This window comes from Rana temporaria, assembly GCF_905171775.1.
Source record: "Rana temporaria chromosome 1 unlocalized genomic scaffold, aRanTem1.1 chr1b, whole genome shotgun sequence".
NCBI classification, from domain to species: domain Eukaryota; kingdom Metazoa; phylum Chordata; class Amphibia; order Anura; family Ranidae; genus Rana; species Rana temporaria.
The window spans coordinates 162,889-187,152 of NW_024404400.1; the positions used below are offsets into that span (position 1 = coordinate 162,889).

Sequence of the window (24,264 nt, forward strand, 5' to 3'; positions counted from 1 at the left end):
TATGACGGGACGGGTCACGTGACCCTCTTCCTATGACATGAATATGACGGGACGGGTCACGTGACCCTCTTCCTATGACATGAATATGACGGGTCACATGACCCTCTTCCTATGACATGAATATGACGGGACGGGTCACGTGACCCTCTTCCTATGACATGAATATGACGGGACGGGTCACGTGACCCTCCTCCTGTGACATGAATATGACGGGTCACATGACCCTCTTCCTATGACATGAATATGACGGGACGGGTCACATGACCCTCTTCCTATGACATGAATATGACGGGACGGGACACATGACCTTCTTCCTATGACATGAATATGACGGGACGGGTCACATGATCCTCTTCCTATGACATGAATATGACGGGACGGGTCACGTGACCCTCTTCCTATGACATGAATATGACGGGACGGGTCACATGACCCTCTTCCTATGACATGAATATGACGGGACGGGTCACATGACCGTCTTCCCATGACATGAATATGACGGGACGGGTCACATGACCCTCTTCCTATGACATGAATATGACGGGTCACATGACCCTCCTCCTATGACATGAATATGACGGGACGGGTCACGTGACCCTCTTCCTATGACATGAATATGACGGGTCACATGACCCTCTTCCTATGACATGAATATGACGGGACGGGTCACATGACCCTCTTCCTATGACATGAACATGACGGGACGGGTCACGTGACCCTCTTCCTATGACATGAATATGACGGGTCACATGACCCTCTTCCTATGACATGAATATGACGGGACGGGTCACATGACCCTCTTCCTATGACATGAATATGACGGGTCACATGACCCTCTTCCTATGACATGAATATGACGGGTCACGTGACCCTCTTCCTATGACATGAATATGACGGGTCACATGACCCTCCTCCTATGACATGAATATGACGGGTCACATGACCCTCCTCCTATGACATGAATATGACGGGACGGGTCACGTGACCCTCTTCCTATGACATGAATATGACGGGTCACATGACCCTCTTCCTATGACATGAATATGACAGGACGGGTCACATGACCCTCTTCCTATGACATGAATATGACGGGTCACATGACCCTCCTCCTATGACATGAATATGACGGGACGGGTCACATGACCCTCCTCCTATGACATGAATATGACGGGTCACATGACCCTCCTCCTATGACATGAATATGACGGGTCACATGACCCTCTTCCTATGACATGAATATGACGGGTCACATGACCCTCCTCCTATGACATGAATATGACGGGTCACATGACCCTCCTCCTATGACATGAATATGACGGGTCACATGACCCTCTTCCTATGACATGAATATGACGGGACGGGTCACATGACCCTCCTCCTATGACATGAATATGACGGGTCACATGACCCTCTTCCTATGACATGAATATGACGGGACGGGTCACATGACCCTCTTCCTATGACATGAATATGACGGGACGGGTCACATGACCCTCTTCCTATGACATGAATATGACGGGACGGGTCACGTGACCCTCTTCCTATGACATGAATATGACGGGACGGGTCACGTGACCCTCTTCCTATGACATGAATATGACGGGTCACATGACCCTCTTCCTATGACATGAATATGACGGGACGGGTCACATGACCCTCTTCCTATGACATGAACATGACGGGACGGGTCACGTGACCCTCTTCCTATGACATGAATATGACGGGTCACATGACCCTCTTCCTATGACATGAATATGACGGGACGGGTCACATGACCCTCTTCCTATGACATGAATATGACGGGTCACATGACCCTCTTCCTATGACATGAATATGACGGGTCACGTGACCCTCTTCCTATGACATGAATATGACGGGTCACATGACCCTCCTCCTATGACATGAATATGACGGGTCACATGACCCTCCTCCTATGACATGAATATGACGGGACGGGTCACGTGACCCTCTTCCTATGACATGAATATGACGGGTCACATGACCCTCTTCCTATGACATGAATATGACAGGACGGGTCACATGACCCTCTTCCTATGACATGAATATGACGGGTCACATGACCCTCCTCCTATGACATGAATATGACGGGACGGGTCACATGACCCTCCTCCTATGACATGAATATGACGGGTCACATGACCCTCCTCCTATGACATGAATATGACGGGTCACATGACCCTCTTCCTATGACATGAATATGACGGGTCACATGACCCTCCTCCTATGACATGAATATGACGGGTCACATGACCCTCCTCCTATGACATGAATATGACGGGTCACATGACCCTCTTCCTATGACATGAATATGACGGGACGGGTCACATGACCCTCCTCCTATGACATGAATATGACGGGTCACATGACCCTCTTCCTATGACATGAATATGACGGGACGGGTCACATGACCCTCTTCCTATGACATGAATATGACGGGACGGGTCACATGACCCTCTTCCTATGACATGAATATGACGGGACGGGTCACGTGACCCTCTTCCTATGACATGAATATGACGGGACGGGTCACGTGACCCTCTTCCTATGACATGAATATGACGGGACGGGTCACATGACCGTCTTCCTATGACATGAATATGACGGGTCACATGACCCTCCTCCTATGACATGAATATGACGGGTCACATGACCCTCTTCCTATGACATGAATATGACGGGACGGGTCACATGACCCTCTTCCTATGACATGAATATGACGGGACGGGTCACATGACCCTCTTCCTATGACATGAATATGACGGGTCACATGACCCTCTTCCCATGACATGAATATGACGGGACGGGTCACATGACCCTCTTCCTATAACATGAATATGACGGGACGGGTCACATGACCCTCTTCCTATGACATGAATATGACGGGACGGGTCACATGACCCTCTTCCTATGACATGGATATGACGGGACGGGTCACATGACCCTCTTCCCATGACATGAATATGACGGGACGGGTCACATGACCCTCCTCCTATGACATGAATATGACGGGACGGGTCACGTGACCCTCTTCCTATGACATGAATATGACGGGACGGGTCACGTGACCCTCTTCCTATGACATGAATATGACGGGTCACATGACCCTCTTCCTATGACATGAATATGACGGGACGGGTCACATGACCCTCTTCCTATGACATGAATATGACGGGACGGGTCACATGACCCTCTTCCTATGACATGAATATGACGGGTCACATGACCCTCCTCCTATGACATGAATATGACGGGACGGGTCACGTGACCCTCTTCCTATGACATGAATATGACGGGTCACATGACCCTCTTCCTATGACATGAATATGACGGGTCACATGACCCTCTTCCTATGACATGAACATGACGGGACGGGTCACGTGACCCTCTTCCTATGACATGAATATGACGGGTCACATGACCCTCTTCCTATGACATGAATATGACGGGACGGGTCACATGACCCTCTTCCTATGACATGAATATGACGGGACGGGTCACATGACCCTCTTCCTATGACATGAACATGACGGGACGGGTCACGTGACCGTCTTCCCATGACATGAATATGACGGGTCACATGACCCTCCTCCTATGACATGAATATGACGGGACGGGTCACGTGACCCTCTTCCTATGACATGAATATGACGGGTCACATGACCCTCTTCCTATGACATGAATATGACGGGATGGGTCACATGACCCTCTTCCTATGACATGAATATGACGGGACGGGTCACATGACCGTCTTCCCATGACATGAATATGACGGGACGGGTCACATGACCCTCTTCCTATGACATGAATATGACGGGACGGGTCACATGACCCTCTTCCTATGACATGAATATGACGGGTCACATGACCCTCTTCCTATGACATGAATATGACGGGTCACATGACCCTCTTCCTATGACATGAATATGACGGGTCACATGACCCTCTTCCTATGACATGAATATGACGGGTCACATGACCCTCTTCCTATGACATGAATATGACGGGACGGGTCACGTGACCCTCTTCCTATGACATGAACATGACGGGACGGGTCACGTGACCCTCTTCCTATGACATGAACATGACGGGACGGGTCACGTGACCCTCTTCCTATGACATGAATATGACGGGACGGGTCACATGACCCTCTTCCTATGACATGAATATGACGGGACGGGTCACATGACCCTCTTCCTATGACATGAATATGACGGGTCACATGACCCTCTTCCTATGACATGAATATGACGGGTCACATGACCCTCTTCCTATGACATGAATATGACGGGTCACATGACCCTCTTCCTATGACATGAATATGACGGGACGGGTCACGTGACCCTCTTCCTATGACATGAACATGACGGGACGGGTCACGTGACCCTCTTCCTATGACATGAACATGACGGGACGGGTCACGTGACCCTCTTCCTATGACATGAATATGACGGGACGGGTCACATGACCCTCTTCCTATGACATGAATATGACGGGACGGGTCACATGACCCTCTTCCTATGACATGAATATGACGGGTCACATGACCCTCTTCCTATGACATGAATATGACGGGTCACATGACCCTCTTCCTATGACATGAATATGACGGGTCACATGACCCTCTTCCTATGACATGAATATGACGGGACGGGTCACATGACCCTCTTCCTATGACATGAATATGACGGGACGGGTCACATGACCCTCTTCCTATGACATGAATATGACGGGTCACATGACCCTCTTCCTATGACATGAATATGACGGGTCACATGACCCTCTTCCTATGACATGAATATGACGGGACGGGTCACATGACCCTCTTCCTATGACATGAATATGACGGGACGGGTCACATGACCCTCTTCCTATGACATGAATATGACGGGTCACATGACCCTCTTCCCATGACATGAATATGACGGGACGGGTCACATGACCGTCTTCCCATGACATGAATATGACGGGACGGGTCACATGACCCTCTTCCTATGACATGAATATGACGGGTCACATGACCCTCTTCCTATGACATGAATATGACGGGTCACATGACCCTCTTCCTATGACATGAATATGACGGGTCACATGACCCTCTTCCTATGACATGAATATGACGGGACGGCTCATTGGAGGAAACCCTTACTGAGGCAATATGGAGGCTGCTACTGTTCACTTCTCACTTGTAAGTGTTAGTTGCTCATCCCATATAAATCCTACACACACACATCCTATATACACACACGTTATATACACACATCTTATATACACACATCTTATATACACACATCTTATATACACACATCTTATATACACACACATCTTATATACACACACATCTTATATACACACACATCTTATATACACACACATCTTATATACACACATCTTATATACACACACATCTTATACACACACATCCTATATACACACATCTTATACACACACATCCTATATACACACACATCCTATATACACACACATCTTATATACACACACATCTTATATACACACACATCTTATATACACACACATCTTATATACACACATCTTATATACACACATCTTATACACACATCTTATACACACATCTTATACACACACATCTTATACACACACATCTTATATACACACATCTTATATACACACATCTTATATACACACACATCTTATATACACACACATCTTATATACACACACATCTTATATACACACACATCTTATATACACACACATCTTATATACACACACATCTTATATACACACACATCTTATATACACACACATCTTATATACACACACATGTTATATACACACATCTTATATACACACATCTTATATACACACATCCTATATACACACATCCTATATACACACACATCTTATATACACACACATCTTATATACACACATCCTATATACACACATCTTATATACACACATCTTATATACACACATCTTATACACACATCTTATACACACATCTTATACACACACATCTTATACACACACATCTTATATACACACATCTTATATACACACATCTTATATACACACATCTTATATACACACACATCTTATATACACACATCCTATATACACACACATCCTATATACACACATCCTATATACACACACATCTTATATACACACACATCTTATATACACACATCTTATATACACACATCTTATATACACACATCTTATATACACACATCTTATATACACACACATCTTATATACACACACATCTTATATACACACATCCTATATACACACATCCTATATACACACATCCTATATACACACACATCTTATATACACACACATCTTATATACACACATCCTATATACACACATCTTATATACACACATCTTATATACACACATCCTATATACACACACATCTTATACACACATCCTATATACACACATCCTATATACACACATCCTATATACACACATCTTATATACACACACATCCTATATACACACATCCTATATACACACATCTTATATACACACACATCTTATATACACACACATCTTATATACACACATCTTATATATACACACATCTTATATACACACACATCTTATATACACACATCTTATATACACACACATCTTATATACACACATCTTATATACACACATCTTATATACACACATCTTATATACACACATCCTATATACACACACATCTTATACACACATCCTATATACACACATCCTATATACACACATCTTATATACACACACATCTTATATACACACATCTTATATACACACACATCTTATATACGGATCGAACACAGTCTATCCCAGAGACAGAGGTTGAGGCCCCCAGTGCAATCCACCCCAAGAAATGTGGTTGAGGAACCGATCACGGATCTCAGGGACAGAGGCGAAACACCCCAGCACAGTCCATCCCACATTCAGCACAGTCCATCCCACATTCAGCACATCGGCACAGTCCATCCCACATTCAGCACATCGGCACAGTCCATCCCACATTCAGCACATCGGCACAGTCCATCCCACATTCGGCACAGTCCATCCCACATTCAGCACACCGGCACAGTCCATCCCACATTCAGCACATCGGCACAGTCCATCCCACATTCAGCACATCGGCACAGTCCATCCCACATTCAGCACATCGGCACAGTCCATCCCACATTCGGCACAGTCCATCCCACATTCAGCACAGCGGCACAGTCCATCCCACATTTAGCACAGCGGCACAGTCCATCCCACATTCAGCACAGCGGCACAGTCCATCCCACATTCAGCACAGCGGCACAGTCCATCCCACATTCAGCACAGCGGCACAGTCCATCCCACATTCAGCACAGCGGCACAGTCCATCCCACATTCGGCACAGTCCATCCCACATTCAGCACAGCGGCACAGTCCATCCCACATTTAGCACAGCGGCACAGTCCATCCCACATTCAGCACAGCGGCACAGTCCATCCCACATTCAGCACAGCGGCACAGTCCATCCCACATTCAGCACATCGGCACAGTCCATCCCACATTCAGCACAGCGGCACAGTCCATCCCACATTCAGCACAGCGGCACAGTCCATCCCAGGGACAGAGATTGATTGGTCCCGATCTTACCCTCTCCCGTTTTTCTCTCTCTATAGCCAGCTCCCTCTGCTTCGCATCAGCTCGATCCTCGGCATCGTCCACCAACTTCTGTAGGTTTTGGATCTTCTTCCTGATCGCCTGTATGGACTGGGCACCAGGCAGAGCCGACCTACAGACAAGTCTCCTCTAAATCACATCTTATCGATAGATTGTCAGCTCTTCTGACATCACACCCCACATGTTCCGAAATCCAGGAACACGGCATTGCTCTATCTGCATCTAAACCCAACTAATAGGAAGAGGACAGGTAGCCTATCCTATGGGTTCAGCATAAGAAGGGAGACAGCAGAGACGGAGAGTTAAGACCGGAGAGAGCCAGCACCGAGCGTGAGAAGAAATGAGAGAGGACGTGATCCCTCCTGTACCCGACATCCCTCATCCTGGACCAGCACTGTCATCCCTCATCCTGGACCAGCACTGTCATCCCTCATCCTGGACCAGCACTGTCATACCTCATCTTGGACCAGCACTCCCTTCTCCCTGCCTGTCCTCCTGAGAGACTGACCCACCAACATCGCTACACCCACCCCAGAGAGACCTAACCCTGCCCACTCCACTCCCTCCACCCACTGCCCGCCTATGTATTAACCCTTCCCAACCATCCTGCCCTCTCTATGTAATGTCCCCCAATCCATTACCTCCGTGTACTGTCCTCCTCCCTTCCATTAACCCTTCCCAACCCCCCCCCCCCCCCCCCCCAAACCTGTCCTCTCCATGTATTGTCCTCCTCCCTTCCATTACCTTTCCCAACCACCCATCCCCCCCAAAACCTGTCCTCTCCATGTAATGTCCCCCAATCCATTATCTTTCCCAACCTCCCACCCCCCCCAAAACCTGTCCTCTCTGTGTACTGTCCTCCTCCCTTCCATTAACCCTTCCCAACCTCCCACCCCCCCAAACCTGTCCTCTCCGTGTATTGTCCTCCTCCCTTCCATTACCTTTCCCAACCACCCCCCCCCCCCAAACCTGTCCTCTCCGTGTATTGTCCTCCTCCCTTCCATTACCTTTCCCAACCACCCATCCCCCCAAAACCTGTCCTCTCCATGTAATTTCCCCCAATCCATTATCTTTCCCAACCTCCCATCCCCCCCAAAACCTGTCCTATCCGTGTATTGTCCTCCTCCCTTCCATTAACCCTTCCCAACCACCCATGCCCCTCAAAACCTGTAATCCCTGTGTATTGTCCTCCTCCCTTCCATTAACCCTTGCCAAGCTCCTATCCCCCCCAAAACCTGTCCTCTCCATGTAATGTCTCCCCATCCATTACCTTTCCCAACCACTCATTCCCCCCCCCCAACACCCGTCCCCTTCATGTAATGTCCTCCTCCCTTCCAATAACCCTTCTCCACCACCCATCCCCCCAATACCCTGTACTCTCTATGTGATGTACTCCTCCCATCAATTAACCCTTCCCAACCACCCACCCCCCCAAAACCTGTCCTCTCCGTGTATTGTCCCCCTCTCCTCTATTAACCCTTCCCAACCAATATTTCCAAAAACACTCTGTCAATAAACACTTCTCCACCACCCATCCCCCCAACACCCTGTCCTCCTCCCATCCATTAACCTTTCTCAACCATACATCCCCCCCAATACCCAATTCTCTCCATTTAATGTCCTCTTCCTATCTATCAACCCTTCCCAACCACTCATCCCCCGGCCCCTAACACTCCGTCCTCTCCATGTATTGTCCTCTTTTTATTGATTAACCCTTATCAACCACCCATCCCCAATAACACCCCTTCCTCTCCATGAAATGTCCGCTTCCCATCCATTGACCCTTCCCAACCAACTATACCCCCAACACCCTGTCCTCTCCATGTGATGTCCTCCTCCCATCCATTAACTACCCCAACACCCAATTCTCTCCATGTAATGTCCTCCTCCTATCTATCAACCCCTCCCAACCACTCATCCCCCGGCCCTCAACACCCTGCCCTCTCATTGTATTGTCCTCTTCCCATCCATTAACCCTTCTCAACCACTCATCCCCCCAACACCCCACCCTCTCCATGTAATGTCCTCTTCCCATCCCTTGAGCCTTCCCAACAATCCATCCCTCCAACACCCTGTCCTCTTCATGTGATGTCCTCCTCCCATCCATTAACCTTCCTCAAGCTTACATCCCCCCAACACCCAATCTTCTTCATGAAATGTCCTCTTCCTATCCATCAACCCTTCCCAATCCCTCCCCCCCCCCCCCAACCCTCAACACCCCTTCCTCTCCATGAAATGTCCACTGCGCATCCATTGACCCTTCCCAACCATCTATACCCCCTCCACCCATTCCTTGACCCTTCCCAACAATCCGTCCCTCCAACACACTGTCCTCTCTATTTAATGTCCCCTTCCCAACCATCTAACTCCCAACACCCAATCTTCTTCATGAAATGTCCTCTTCCTATCCATCAACCCTTCCCAATCACTCACCCCCCCCCCCAGCCCTCAACACCCCTTCCTCTCCATGAAATGTCCACTGCGCATCCATTGACCCTTCCCAACCATCTATACCCCCAACACCCTGTCCCCTCCATGTGATGTCCTCCACCCATTCCTTGGCCCTTCCCAACAATCCATCCCTCCAACACACTGTCCTCTCTATGTAATGTCCCCTTCCCAACCATCTAACTCCCAACACCCAATCTTCTTCATGAAATGTCCTCTTCCTATCCATCAACCCTTCCTAATCACTCACCCCCCCCAGCCCTTAACACCCCTTCCTCTCCATGAAATGTCCACTGCGCATCCATTGACCTTTCCCAACCATCTATACCCCCAACACCCTGTCCTCTCCATGTGATGTCCTCCACCCATTCCTTGGCCCTTCCCAACAATCCATCCCTCCAACACACTGTCCTCTCCATGTAATGTCCCCTTCCCAACCATCTAACTCCAAACCCCCCATCCTCTCCTTTCAATGTCCTCCTCCCATCTATCAACCTTTCCTAACCATTCATACCCCTGACACACTGTCCTCTCTATGTAATGTCCCCTACCCAACCCAACACCCCAATGTCCTCTTCCCATCCCCTGAGCCTTCCCAACAATCCATCCCTCCAACACACTGTCCTCTCCATGTGATGTCCTCCTCCCATCCATTAACCTTCCTCAAGCTTACATCCCCCCAACAAATAATCCTCTCCATGTGATGTCCTCTTTTTATCTATTAACCCTTATCAACCATCAATCCCCCCAACACCCCGTCCACTCCATGTAATGTCCTCCACCCATTCCTTGACCCTTCCCAACAATCCATACCCCTGACACACTGTCCATTCATCCCTCTAACATATGGTCCTCTCGTTTCCTGTCCTTTTCCCATCTATTAACCCATCACCCAACACCTCGCCCTCTCTGTGTAACGTCCCCCTTCTATCTATTAACCCTTCCAACCACTCATCCCCCCAACACCCCGCCCTCTCCGTGTAACGTCCCCCTTCTATCTATTGACCCTTCCCAACCACTCATCCCCCAACACCACGCGCTCTCCGTGTAACGTCCCCCTTCTATCTATTAACCACCCCAACATCCATCCTCTGAATGAAATGCCCTTCTCCCATCTATTGACCCTTCCCAACCACTCATCCCCCACACCCAACACCCTGTCCTAATGAAATGTCCTTCTCCTATCAATTAACCCTTCCAACCACTCATCCCCCCAACACCCCGCCCTCTCCGTGTAACGTCCCCCTTCTATCTATTGACCCTTCCCAACCACTCATCCCCCCAACACACCATCCTCTCCATGTAATGTCCTCCTCCCACCTATTAACTCTTCCCAACCACTCATCCCCCAACACCCTGTCCTAATGAAATGTCCTTCTCCCACCAATTAACTCTTCCCAACCACTCATCCCCAACACCCCATCTTCTCTGCTCCACGGTTGCTGGTGTTGTTATAGAAAATATTTTGAATAGTTTCCAGCCGTAGAAACAAACGCTCTTTGCGATTCATTCATCGTATTGTTTATTGGCTGCATCCAAGATGGAGGAAATACATGATCCTGAACATAGAACATGATGTGTCACAGGCACCCCCGTCACAGGCACACCCCTCACAGGCACCCCCGTCACAGACACCCCCGTCACAGACACCCCCGTCACAGACACCCCCGTCACAGACACCCCCGTCACAGACACCCCCGTCACAGGCACCCCCGTCACAGGCACCCCCATCACAGGCACCCCCATCACAGGCACCCCCGTCACAGACACACCCCTCACAGACACCCCCGTCACAGACACCCCAATCACAGGCACCCCGTCACAGACACCCCAATCACAGACACAACCAGAAATGTTGGGAAAGGGGCGGGGTTTGTAGTGGGAGGGATCGTCACAGTAATACTTGGGAAGGGGGTTGGGTTTGTAGTGGGAGGGATCGGTCACAGAAATGTTGGGAAAGGGGCGGGGTTTGTAGTGGGAGGGATCGGTCACAGAAATGTTGGGGAAGGGGCGGGGTTTGTAGTGGGAGGGATCGGTCACAGAAATGTTGGGAAAGGGGCGGGGTTTGAGTAATTGCTCGATGATGGTCATTTTCCGCCCATCTGGCGGGATATTTATACCGGAGGGGAACTCGATATATAAGGTGTTTAATGACCAGTCAGATGCGGCTTCTGCTGATTTCTAATTTGATGCGACGAGAAGATCGACTTCCTCACACCTTATAAATAACATCTCATTCCGTCCAAGTATCCCGGAGGACCTCTGAACTCCGACCTCACCAAAGGGACACAGCGGGGGAGGGAGGGGGAAGGGATATTGAAGGACCGGGGGAAGGGGGATGGAGAGGATTAAGGAGTACTGTTGGTGGGGAAAATACATGGAGAGGAAAGTTTGACAATGGAATGTTATGGAGGACGATGAAGGAAAGGATGAAGAAGGGAATGTTTGGGAAGGACGATGAAGGAAAGGATGAAGAAGGGAATGTTTGGGAAGGAGGATGAAGGAAAGGATGAAGAAGGGAATGTTTGGGAAGGACGATGAAGGAAAGGATGAAGAAGGGAATGTTTGGGAAGGAGGATGAAGAAGGGAATGTTTGGGAAGGAGGGAGAAGGAAAGGATGAAGAAGGGAATGTTTGGGAAGGAGGATGAAGGAAAGGATGAAGAAGGGAATGTTTGGGAAGGAGGGAGAAGGAAAAGAAGGAGAAGGGAATGTTTGGGAAGGAGGGAGAAGGAAAGGATGAAGAAGGGAATGTTTGGGAAGGAGGATGAAGGAAAGGATGAAGAAGGGAATGTTTGGGAAGGAGGGAAAAGGAAAGGATGAAGAAGGGAATGTTTGGGAAGGAGGGAGAAGGAAAGGATGAAGAAGGGAATGTTTGGGAAGGAGGGAGAAGGAAAGGATGAAGAAGGGAATGTTTGGGAAGGAGGGAGAAGGAAAGGATGAAGAAGGGAATGTTTGGGAAGGAGGATGAAGGAAAGGATGAAGAAGGGAATGTTTGGGAAGGAGGATGAAGGAAAGGATGAAGAAGGGAATGTTTGGGAAGGAGGGAGAAGGAAAGGATGAAGAAGGGAATGTTTGGGAAGGACGATGAAGGAAAGGATGAAGAAGGGAATGTTTGGGAAGGAGGATGAAGGAAAGGATGAAGAAGGGAATGTTTGGGAAGGACGATGAAGGAAAGGATGAAGAAGGGAATGTTTGGGAAGGAGGATGAAGAAGGGAATGTTTGGGAAGGAGGGAGAAGGAAAGGATGAAGAAGGGAATGTTTGGGAAGGAGGATGAAGAAGGGAATGTTTGGGAAGGAGGGAGAAGGAAAGGATGAAGAAGGGAATGTTTGGGAAGGAGGATGAAGGAAAGGATGAAGAAGGGAATGTTTGGGAAGGAGGGAGAAGGAAAGGATGAAGAAGGGAATGTTTGGGAAGGAGGGAGAAGGAAAGGATGAAGAAGGGAATGTTTGGGAAGGAGGGTGAAGGAAAGGATGAAGAAGGGAATGTTTGGGAAGGAGGGAGAAGGAAAGGATGAAGAAGGGAATGTTTGGGAAGGAGGATGAAGGAAAGGATGAAGAAGGGAATGTTTGGGAAGGAGGGAGAAGGAAAGGATGAAGAAGGGAATGTTTGGGAAGGAGGGAGAAGGAAAGGATGAAGAAGGGAATGTTTGGGAAGGAGGGTGAAGGAAAGGATGAAGAAGGGAATGTTTGGGAAGGACGATGAAGGAAAGGATGAAGAAGGGAATGTTTGGGAAGGAGGGAGAAGGAAAGGATGAAGAAGGGAATGTTTGGGAAGGAGGATGAAGGAAAGGATGAAGAAGGGAATGTTTGGGAAGGAGGATGAAGGAAAGGATGAAGAAGGGAATGTTTGGGAAGGATGATGAAGGAAAGGATGAAGAAGGGAATGTTTGGGAAGGAGGATGAAGGAAAGGATGAAGAAGGGAATGTTTGGGAAGGAGGATGAAGAAGGGAATGTTTGGGAAGGAGGATGAAGGAAAGGATGAAGAAGGGAATGTTTGGGAAGGAGGATGAAGGAAAGGATGAAGAAGGGAATGTTTGGGAAGGAGGGAGAAGGAAAGGATGAAGAAGGGAATGTTTGGGAAGGAGGGAGAAGGAAAGGATGAAGAAGGGAATGTTTGGGAAGGAGGGAGAAGGAAAGGATGAAGAAGGGAATGTTTGGGAAGGAGGGAGAAGGAAAGGATGAAGAAGGGAATGTTTGGGAAGGAGGATGAATGAAAGGATGAAGAAGGGAATGTTTGGGAAGGAGGATGAAGGAAAGGATGAAGAAGGGAATGTTTGGGAAGGAGGGTGAAGGAAAGGATGAAGAAGGGAATGTTTGGGAAGGAGGGAGAAGGAAAGGATGAAGAAGGGAATGTTTGGGAAGGAGGATGAAGGAAAGGATGAAGAAGGGAATGTTTGGGAAGGAGGGAGAAGGAAAGGATGAAGAAGGGAATGTTTGGGAAGGAGGGAGAAGAAGGGAATGTTTGGGAAGGAGGATGAAGGAAAGGATGAAGAAGGGAATGTTTGGGAAGGAGGGAGAAGGAAAAGAAGGAGAAGGGAATGTTTGGGAAGGAGGGAGAAGGAAAGGATGAAGAAGGGAATGTTTGGGAAGGAGGATGAAGGAAAGGATGAAGAAGGGAATGTTTGGGAAGGAGGATGAAGGAAAGGATGAAGAAGGGAATGTTTGGGAAGGAGGGAGAAGGAAAGGATGAAGAAGGGAATGTTTGGGAAGGAGGATGAAGGAAAGGATGAAGAAGGGAATGTTTGGGAAGGAGGATGAAGGAAAGGATGAAGAAGGGAATGTTTGGGAAGGAGGATGAAGGAAAGGATGAAGAAGGGAATGTTTGGGAAGGAGGATGAAGGAAAGGATGAAGAAGGGAATGTTATGGAGGACGATGAAGGAAAGGATGAAGAAGGGAATGTTTGGGAAGGAGGGAGAAGGAAAGGATGAAGAATGGAATGTTTGGGAAGGAGGGAGAAGGAAAGGATGAAGAAGGGAATGTTTGGGAAGGAGGGAGAAGGAAAGGATGAAGAAGGGAATGTTTGGGAAGGAGGATGAAGGAAAGGATGAAGAAGGGAATGTTTGGGAAGGAGGATGAAGGAAAGGATGAAGAAGGGAATGTTTGGGAAGGAGGATGAAGGAAAGGATGAAGAAGGGAATGTTTGGGAAGGAGGATGAAGGAAAGGATGAAGAAGGGAATGTTTGGGAAGGAGGGAGAAGGAAAGGATGAAGAAGGGAATGTTTGGGAAGGAGGATGAAGGAAAGGATGAAGAAGGGAATGTTTGGGAAGGAGGATGAAGGAAAGGATGAAGAAGGGAATGTTTGGGAAGGAGGATGAAGGAAAGGATGAAGGGAATGTTTGGGAAGGAGGGTGAAGGAAAGGATGAAGAAGGGAATGTTTGGGAAGGAGGGTGAAGGAAAGGATGAAGAAGGGAATGTTTGGGAAGGAGGATGAAGGAAAGGATGAAGAAGGGAATGTTTGGGAAGGAGGGAGAAGGAAAGGATGAAGAAGGGAATGTTTGGGAAGGAGGGAAAAGGAAAGGATGAAGAAGGGAATGTTTGGGAAGGAGGGATAAGGAAAGGATGAAGAAGGGAATGTTTGGGAAGGATGATGAAGGAAAGGATGAAGAAGGGAATGTTTGGGAAGGAGGGAGAAGGAAAGGATGAAGAAGGGAATGTTTGGGAAGGAGGGAAAAGGAAAGGATGAAGAAGGGAATGTTTGGGAAGGAGGGATAAGGAAAGGATGAAGAAGGGAATGTTTGGGAAGGAGGGAGAAGGAAAGGATGAAGAAGGGAATGTTTGGGAAGGAGGGTGAAGGAAAGGATGAAGAAGGGAATGTTTGGGAAGGAGGATGAAGGAAAGGATGAAGAAGGGAATGTTTGGGAAGGAGGGAGAAGGAAAGGATGAAGAAGGGAATGTTTGGGAAGGACGATGAAGGAAAGGATGAAGAAGGGAATGTTTGGGAAGGAGGGAGAAGGAAAGGATGAAGAAGGGAATGTTTGGGAAGGAGGATGAAGGAAAGGATGAAGAAGGGAATGTTTGGGAAGGAGGATGAAGGAAAGGATGAAGAAGGGAATGTTTGGGAAGGATGATGAAGGAAAGGATGAAGAAGGGAATGTTTGGGAAGGAGGATGAAGGAAAGGATGAAGAAGGGAATGTTTGGGAAGGAGGATGAAGAAGGGAATGTTTGGGAAGGAGGATGAAGGAAAGGATGAAGAAGGGAATGTTTGGGAAGGAGGATGAAGAAGGGAATGTTTGGGAAGGAGGATGAAGAAGGGAATGTTTGGGAAGGAGGGTGAAGAAGGGAATGTTTGGGAAGGAGGGAGGTGGAGGGAATGTTTGGGAAGGAGGGAGAAGGAAAGGATGAAGAAAGGAATGTTTGGGAAGGAGGATGAAGAAGGGAATGTTTGGGAAGGAGGATGAAGAAGGGAATGTTTGGGAAGGAGGGTGAAGAAGGGAATGTTTGGGAAGGAGGGTGAAGAAGGGAATGTTTGGGAAGGAGGGAGGTGGAGGGAATGTTTGGGAAGGAGGGTGAAGAAGGGAATGTTTGGGAAGGAGGGAGGTGGAGGGAATGTTTGGGAAGGAGGGTGAAGAAGGGAATGTTTGGGAAGGAGGATGAAGAAGGGAATGTTTGGGAAGGAGGGTGAAGAAGGGAATGTTTGGGAAGGAGGGTGAAGAAGGGAATGTTTGGGAAGGAGGGAGGTGGAGGGAATGTTTGGGAAGGAGGGTGAAGAAGGGAATGTTTGGGAAGGAGGGAGGTGGAGGGAATGTTTGGGAAGGAGGGAGAAGGAAAGGATGAAGAAGGGAATGTTTGGGAAGGAGGATGAAGGAAAGGATGAAGAAGGGAATGTTTGGGAAGGAGGGAGAAGGAAAGGATGAAGAAAGGAATGTTTGGGAAGGAGGATGAAGAAGGGAATGTTTGGGAAGGAGGGTGAAGGAAAGGATGAAGAAGGGAATGTTTGGGAAGGAGGATGAAGAAGGGAATGTTTGGGAAGGAGGGAGAAGAAGGGAATGTTTGGGAAGGAGGATGAAGAAGGGAATGTTTGGGAAGGAGGATGAAGAAGGGAATGTTTGGGAAGGAGGGTGAAGGAAAGGATGAAGAAGGAAATGTTTGGGAAGGAGGATGAAGAAGGGAATGTTTGGGAAGGAGGAAGGTGGAGGGTGATGAGGATCGGTTGGACTGGTGGAATTATCGGGAAGTCTCGGGAAGATTTTCCGATCGGAAGGAAGAATCGGACGATGATGGAAATGAGATTCTACTTACATCTCCGGCTTTCTTCTCGGCAAGTTCCAACCTCTCCTGAGCGTCCTTCACAGACTCGGAATATTTCTCCACCTCGTCCTCCGTGCCCTTCAGCTTCTTCTGCATCTCCATCACCTCCTCCTCCAGCTGGGGAGACAGAACCATACATTATAGGAGAGGAGACCCCCATACATTGTATTATAGGAGAGGAGACCCCCATACATTGTATTATAGGAGAGGAGAGGAGACCCCCATACATTGTATTATAGGAGAGGAGACCCCCATACATTGATGTGATGGAGCAGAGTGATTGGCCGGTGGTCTCATACATTGATATGGCCGGGCTGAGTGATTGGTCGCTGTCATATATTGATGTGGTGGATCTCAGTGATTGGCCGATTGTCTATTATATTGCCGCAGTGACCATTTATTATTCACAATGATCTTGTAATGTAGAATATTAATTATACTACCGAAATGTCTTCTCTGCCATTGCGCCATCCCTACAGATGACAGCAGGGGGCGCCACACTACACATTGTGACCAGATTGTGATCTCCCATCCCTACAGATGACAGCAGGGGGCGCCACACTACACATTGTGACCAGATTCTGATCTCCCATCCCGACAGATGACAGCAGGGGGCGCCACACTACACATTGTGACCAGATTGTGATCTCCCATCCCTACAGATGACAGCAGGGGGCGCCACACTACACATTGTGACCAGATTCTGATCTCCCATCCCGACAGATGACAGCAGGGGGCGCCACACTGCACATTGTGACCAGATTGTGATCTCCCATCCCGAGGGCCAAAGAACTCCCAATCCGTGCTTTTCACTCCGCTCAGAATGCTCATTTATAAGTGAAGATCCTCGTTCACTTCAGGGAAATATTTAGTAACATTTTCACCCAACGTTCACCCAAGACTCACCCTACGTTCACCCAAGACTCACCCTACTTTCCCCGGAGACTCACCCTACGTTCCCCCGAGACCCACCCTACGTTCCCCCGAGACCCACCCTACGTTCCCCCGAGACCCACCCTACGTTCCCCCGAGACTCACCCTACGTTCCCCCGAGACTCACCCTACGTTCCCCCGAGACTCACCCTACGTTCACCCGAGACCCACCCTACGTTCACCCGAGACCCACCCTACGTTCCCCCGAGACTCACCCTACGTTCCCCCGAGACTCACCCTACGTTCCCCCGAGACTCACCCTACGTTCACCCGAGACCCACCCTACGTTCACCCGAGACCCACCCTACGTTCACCCGAGACCCACCCTACGTTCCCCCGAGACTCACCCTACGTTCCCCCGAGACTCACCCTACGTTCCCCCGAAGACCCACCCTACGTTCCCCCGAGACCCACCCTACGTTCCCCCGAGACCCACCCTACGTTCCCCCGAGACCCACCCTACGTTACCCCGAGACCCACCCTACGTTCCCCCGAGACCCACCCTAAGTTCCCCCGAGACTCACCCTACGTTCCCCCGAGACCCACCCTACGTTCCCCCGAGACCCACCCTACGTTCCCCCGAGACCCACCCTACGTTCCCCCTAGACTCACCCTACGTTCCCCCGAGACCCACCCTAATTTCCCCCGAGACTCACCCTACGTTCCCCCGAGACTCACCCTACGTTCCCCCGAGACTCACCCTACGTTCCCCAGAGACCCACCCTACGTTCACCCGAGACTCACCCTAAGTTCCCCCGAGACCCACCCTACGTTCCCCAGAGACCCACCCTACGTTCCCCCGAGACCCACCCTACGTTCCCCCGAGACTCACCCTAAGTTCCCCCGAGACTCACCCTAAGTTCCCCCGAGACCCACCCTACGTTCCCCCGAGACCCACCCTACGTTCCCCCGAGACCCACCCTACGTTCCCCCGAGACCCACCCTACGTTCCCCCGAGACTCACCCTACGTTCACCAGAGACCCACCCTACGTTCACCAGAGACCCACCCTACGTTCCCCCGAGATCCACCCTACGTTCCCCCGAGACCCACCCTACGTTCCCCCGAGACTCACCCTACGTTCCCCCGAGATCCACCCTACGTTCCCCCGAGACCCACCCTACGTTCCCCCGAGATCCACCCTACGTTCCCCCGAGACTCACCCTACGTTCCCCCGAGACTCACCCAACTTTCCCTCCAGACTCACCCAACTTTCCCTCCAGACTCACCCAACTTTCCCTCCAGACTCACCCAACTTTCCCTCCAGACTCACCCAACTTTCCCTCCAGACTCACCCAACTTTCCCTCCAGACTCACCCAACTTTCCCTCCAGACTCACCCAACTTTCCCTCCAGACTCACCCAACTTTCCCCCGAGACTCACCCAACTTTCCCTCAAGACTTACCCAACTTTCCCTCCAGACTCACCCAACTTTCCCCCGAGACTCACCCGACTTTCCCTCGAGGCTCACCCAACTTTCCCTCAAGACTCACCCAACTTTCCCTCCAGACTCACCCAACTTTTCCCCGAGACTCACCCGACTTTCCCTCGAGACTCACCCAACTTTCCCCTAAGACTCACCCTGTTGATTTTGGGGTGGTGTCATCCCTACCCGATTTCTTTTTCTAAACCACTCAGTCGACCCCCCATCTTCATTTCCATAGCAGAGGCACTAATAGATTTGTAATCCCTAATGCCGCGTACACGCGATCGGAAATTCCAATGTGAGCATTTGGTGGGAGATTCGGCTCGTGTGAACGCTGCATTAGAGGAGAACTGGGGGGACTAAGTGGGAACCCCGGAAGTGTGCGCACGAAAGCTCGCCATTCCTGGCGGGATCAACAGGGAATTCTTTGTATTTGTTGAACAGAAAAAACAAAACTCTTCCAATGGGAAATTTAATCGACCGCAGAGGAGCCAATAGGAGATGATTGTGAGGGGTTTCCAGCTTGTTAGGGGTTAACTAGAGACTCAGGAGCCGAGATTCTCATTGGAACGTTACTTTGTATCCATTGTTGTGTCTGACATTAACCCCTTCTTCTCCTTCCCCCTGAACTATTCACGTCCCCATGTTCCCCACCATTGGTCGGCTGACCTTTCATCCAGAACATACCTTCTATATGAAGACCCCGATCATCTGACCTCTGTGTGGACCCCGATCTCCTGACCAACCCCCTGTGTGGACCCCGATTTCCAGACCAACCCTCTGTGTGGACCCCGATCGCCTGACCTCTGCGTGGACCCCGATCTCCTGACCAACCCTCTGTGTGGACCCCGATCGCCTAACCTCTGTGTGGACCCCGATCTCCTGACCAACCCTCTGTGTGGACCCCGATCTCCTGACCAACCCTCTGCGTGGACCCCGATCTCCTGACCAACCCTCTGTGTGGACCCCGATCTCCTGACCTCTGTGTGGACCCCGATCTCCTGACCTCTGTGTGGACCCCGATCTCCTGACCTCTGTGTGGACCCCGATCTCCTGACCTCTGTGTGGACCCCGATCTCCTGACCTCTGTGTGGACCCCGATCTCCTGACCTCTGTGTGGACCCCGATCGCCTGACCTCTGTGTGGACCCCAAACTCGTGACCAACCCTCTGTGTGGACCCCAATCTCCTGACCAACCCTCTGTGTGAACCCCGATCTCCTGACCAACCATTTCAGTGCACCCTGATCTTCTGACCAACCCTCATGGACCCCAATCTCCTGATCAACTCCCTGTGTGGACCCCCATCTCTTGACCAATCAATTCTGTGGACCCTGATCTCCTGACCAACCTTCTGTGTGGACCCCGATCTCCTGACCTCTGTGTGGACCCCCAATGTGCTCCTCATCTTTTGTGGGATCCCTAATCTCCTGACCAATCCTCTGTGTGGACCCCGATCTTTAAACCCCCAATGTGCTCCTCATCTTTTGTGGGATCCCTAATCTACTGACCAATCCTTGGTGTGTACCCCAATGTGCTAACCAATCCTGTGCCAATCTTCTGTGAAGACAATCCTCTGGGGAGACCCCAATCTTCTGACCTTATTCTGCAGACCAATCCTCCCAATCCTCAACAGAAACCCCAATCTGCCAACCTATCTGCTGGCCAGTCCAATGCGTGGACCCCAATCTCTCAGCCACAGATCAGCAGATTGTAAGCTCCTCCGATCACTCAGATCAGCAGATTGTAAGCTCCTCCGATCACTCAGATCAGCAGATTGTAAGCTCCTCCGATCACTCAGATCAGTAGATTGTAAGCTCCTCCGATCACTCAGATCAGTAGATTGTAAGCTCCTCCGATCACTCAGATCAGTAGATTGTAAGCTCCTCCGATCACTCAGATCAGTAGATTGTAAGCTCCTCCGATCGCTCAGATCAGTAGATTGTAAGCTCCTCCGATCACTCAGATCAGTAGATTGTGTAAGCTCCTCCGATCACTCGGATCAGTAGATTGTAAGCTCCTCCGATCACTCAGATCAGTAGATTGTAAGCTCCTCCGATCACTCAGATCAGTAGATTGTAAGCTCCTCCGATCACTCAGATCAGCAGATTGTAAGCTCCTCCGATCACTCGGATCAGTAGATTGTAAGCTCCTCCGATCACTCGGATCAGTAGATTGTAAGCTCCTCCGATCACTCGGATCAGTAGATTGTAAGCTCCTCCGATCACTCGGATCAGTAGATTGTAAGCTCCTCCGATCACTCGGATCAGTAGATTGTAAGCTCCTCCGATCACTCAGATCAGCAGATTGTAAGCTCCTCCGATCACTCGGATCAGTAGATTGTAAGCTCCTCCGATCACTCAGATCAGCAGATTGTAAGCTCCTCCGATCACTCGGATCAGTAGATTGTAAGCTCCTCCGATCACTCGGATCAGTAGATTGTAAGCTCCTCCGATCACTCAGATCAGTAGATTGTAAGCTCCTCCGATCACTCGGATCAGTAGATTGTAAGCTCCTCCGATCACTCGGATCAGTAGATTGTAAGCTCCTCCGATCACTCAGATCAGTAGATTGTAAGCTCCTCCGATCACTCAGATCAGTAGATTGTAAGCTCCTCCGATCACTCAGATCAGTAGATTGTAAGCTCCTCCGATCACTCAGATCAGTAGATTGTAAGCTCCTCCGATCACTCAGATCAGCAGATTGTAAGCTCCTCCGATCACTCAGATCAGTAGATTGTAAGCTCCTCCGATCACTCAGATCAGTAGATTGTAAGCTCCTCCGATCGCTCAGATAGAGATTAGCGATGATCTCACTAGACTGGAAACCCAACAATCCCTCCATTAGAATCGATCGATGGCTCCGATCGGTCACCAGACGAGAAGATCCTCCTTGTTGGCTCTGTGCCTTGGGACCCCCCAGCTACATCCACAGCGGGGCCCCTGAGTGGTCCATTGTATCCCGGGGCCTTTGTACAGTATCAGTTTCCAGGAGCCGGGTGGGGGGAGTAGTACAATGAGATGATGAGGGTATCAGTAGGACAACAGGGGTAATGTATTATATAGGATGTGGTAGGATGATGGGGTAGTAGTGCTATCATAATGATTGTAGCATTAGGAAAGTTAAACTATGAGATGGGGTAGTAGTAGTATGTTAGAGGTAGTAGTAGAATGATAAGTTGGGGGTAGTAGTATGTTGGAGGTGGTAGTAGTAGTTATGGGATGGGGGTAGTAGTAGTATGTTGGGGGTAGTAGTAGAATGATAAGTTGGGGGTAGTAGTATGTTGGGAGTAGTAGTAGTAGTTATGGGATGGGGTAGTAGTAGTAGTAAGTTGGGGGTAGTAGTACTATGTCGGGGGTAGTAGTATGTTGGGGGTAGTAGTAGTAAGTTGGGGGTAGTAGTAGTAAGTTGGGGGTAGTAGTAGTAAGTTGGGGGTAGTAGTAAGTTGGGGGTAGTAGTAAGTTGGGGGTAGTAGTAAGTTGGGGGTAGTAGTAGTAAGTTGGGGGTAGTAGTAGTAAGTTGGGGGTAGTAGTAGTATGTTGGGGGGTAGTAGTATGTTGGGGGTAGTAGTAAGTTGGGGGTAGTAGTAGTAGTATGTTGGGGTAGTAGTAGTTATGGGATGGGGGTAGTAGTAGTAGTAAGTTGGGGGTAGTAGTAGTATGTTGGGGGGTAGTACTATGTTGGGGATAGTAGTATGTTGGGGGTAGTAGTAGAATGATAGGTTGGGGTAGTAGTAGTTATGGGATGGGGGTAGTAGTATGTTGGGGGAAGTAGTAGTATGTTGGGGGTAGTAGTAAGTTGGGGGTAGTAGTTATGGGTTGGGAATAGTACTATGTTGGGGGTAGTAGAATGATAAGTTGGGGGTAGTAGTAGTAGTATGTTGGGAATAGTAGTTATGGGTTGGGCGTATGATGGGAGTAGTAGTACCTGCTTGCAGCGATCCTCCGCCAGCTTCTTCTCGGTCTCGGCTTGCTCCGCGCGGTCGATCGCATTTTCTTTGTCCAACTTCAACATTTGCATCTTCTTCTTTATGGCGTCCATGGCGGAGGTCGGAGGAGACCGGAGGAGGTCGGAGGAGATCGGTAGTCAGGCGGACGGAGAGAAGACCGGAGAGAAGTGCGGCGGGTGGAGGAGCCGCACCGACCCCCCGATTTATATCCCGGGAACCGGACCCGCCCCGATCACATCGCACTCCATGTATGGAGGAGGGGGGAGGGGAGCCTCACATCGGACACCGCCGACTCTACTCCTCACTACACTCCTCCTCATCATCCCTATCTTCCTCCTCCTCCACTACACTCATCATCATCCCTATCCTCCTCATTACACTCCTCATCATCATCCTCATTACCATCCCTATCCTCCTCATTACCATCCCTATCCTCCTCCTCCTCCTTCTCATTACTATACCTATCCTCCTTCACTACACCCCTCATCTTCCCCATCCTCCTCATCATCATCATCCCCATCCTCCTCATTACTATACCTATCCTCCTCCACTACACCCCTCATCTTCCCCATCCTCCTC

General features: G+C 49.4%; 1 protein-coding gene across 6 annotated transcripts in view; it reads right to left on the reverse strand.

Moving 5' to 3' along the window:
* The window catches only part of LOC120921516 (tropomyosin beta chain-like), a 48,141-nt gene extending 24,262 nt beyond the window's left edge, over positions 1 to 23,879 (reverse strand). For 3 of the 6 annotated variants that reach the window (XM_040334001.1, XM_040334002.1, XM_040334000.1), the window contains exons 1-2: positions 23,664 to 23,878; positions 17,372 to 17,497 (exon numbers count right to left, since the gene is read on the reverse strand). In XM_040334001.1, coding sequence (XP_040189935.1) covers positions 17,372 to 17,497; positions 23,664 to 23,777 — 240 coding nt within the window. In that variant the 5' untranslated portion in view covers positions 23,778 to 23,878. Of the gene's footprint in view, positions 1 to 17,371; positions 17,498 to 23,663 lie in introns of all 6 variants that reach the window. The other 3 variants (XM_040333997.1, XM_040333998.1, XM_040333999.1) reach the window with 2 other exon arrangements.
* Between the last annotated feature and the right edge of the window lie 385 nt (positions 23,880 to 24,264).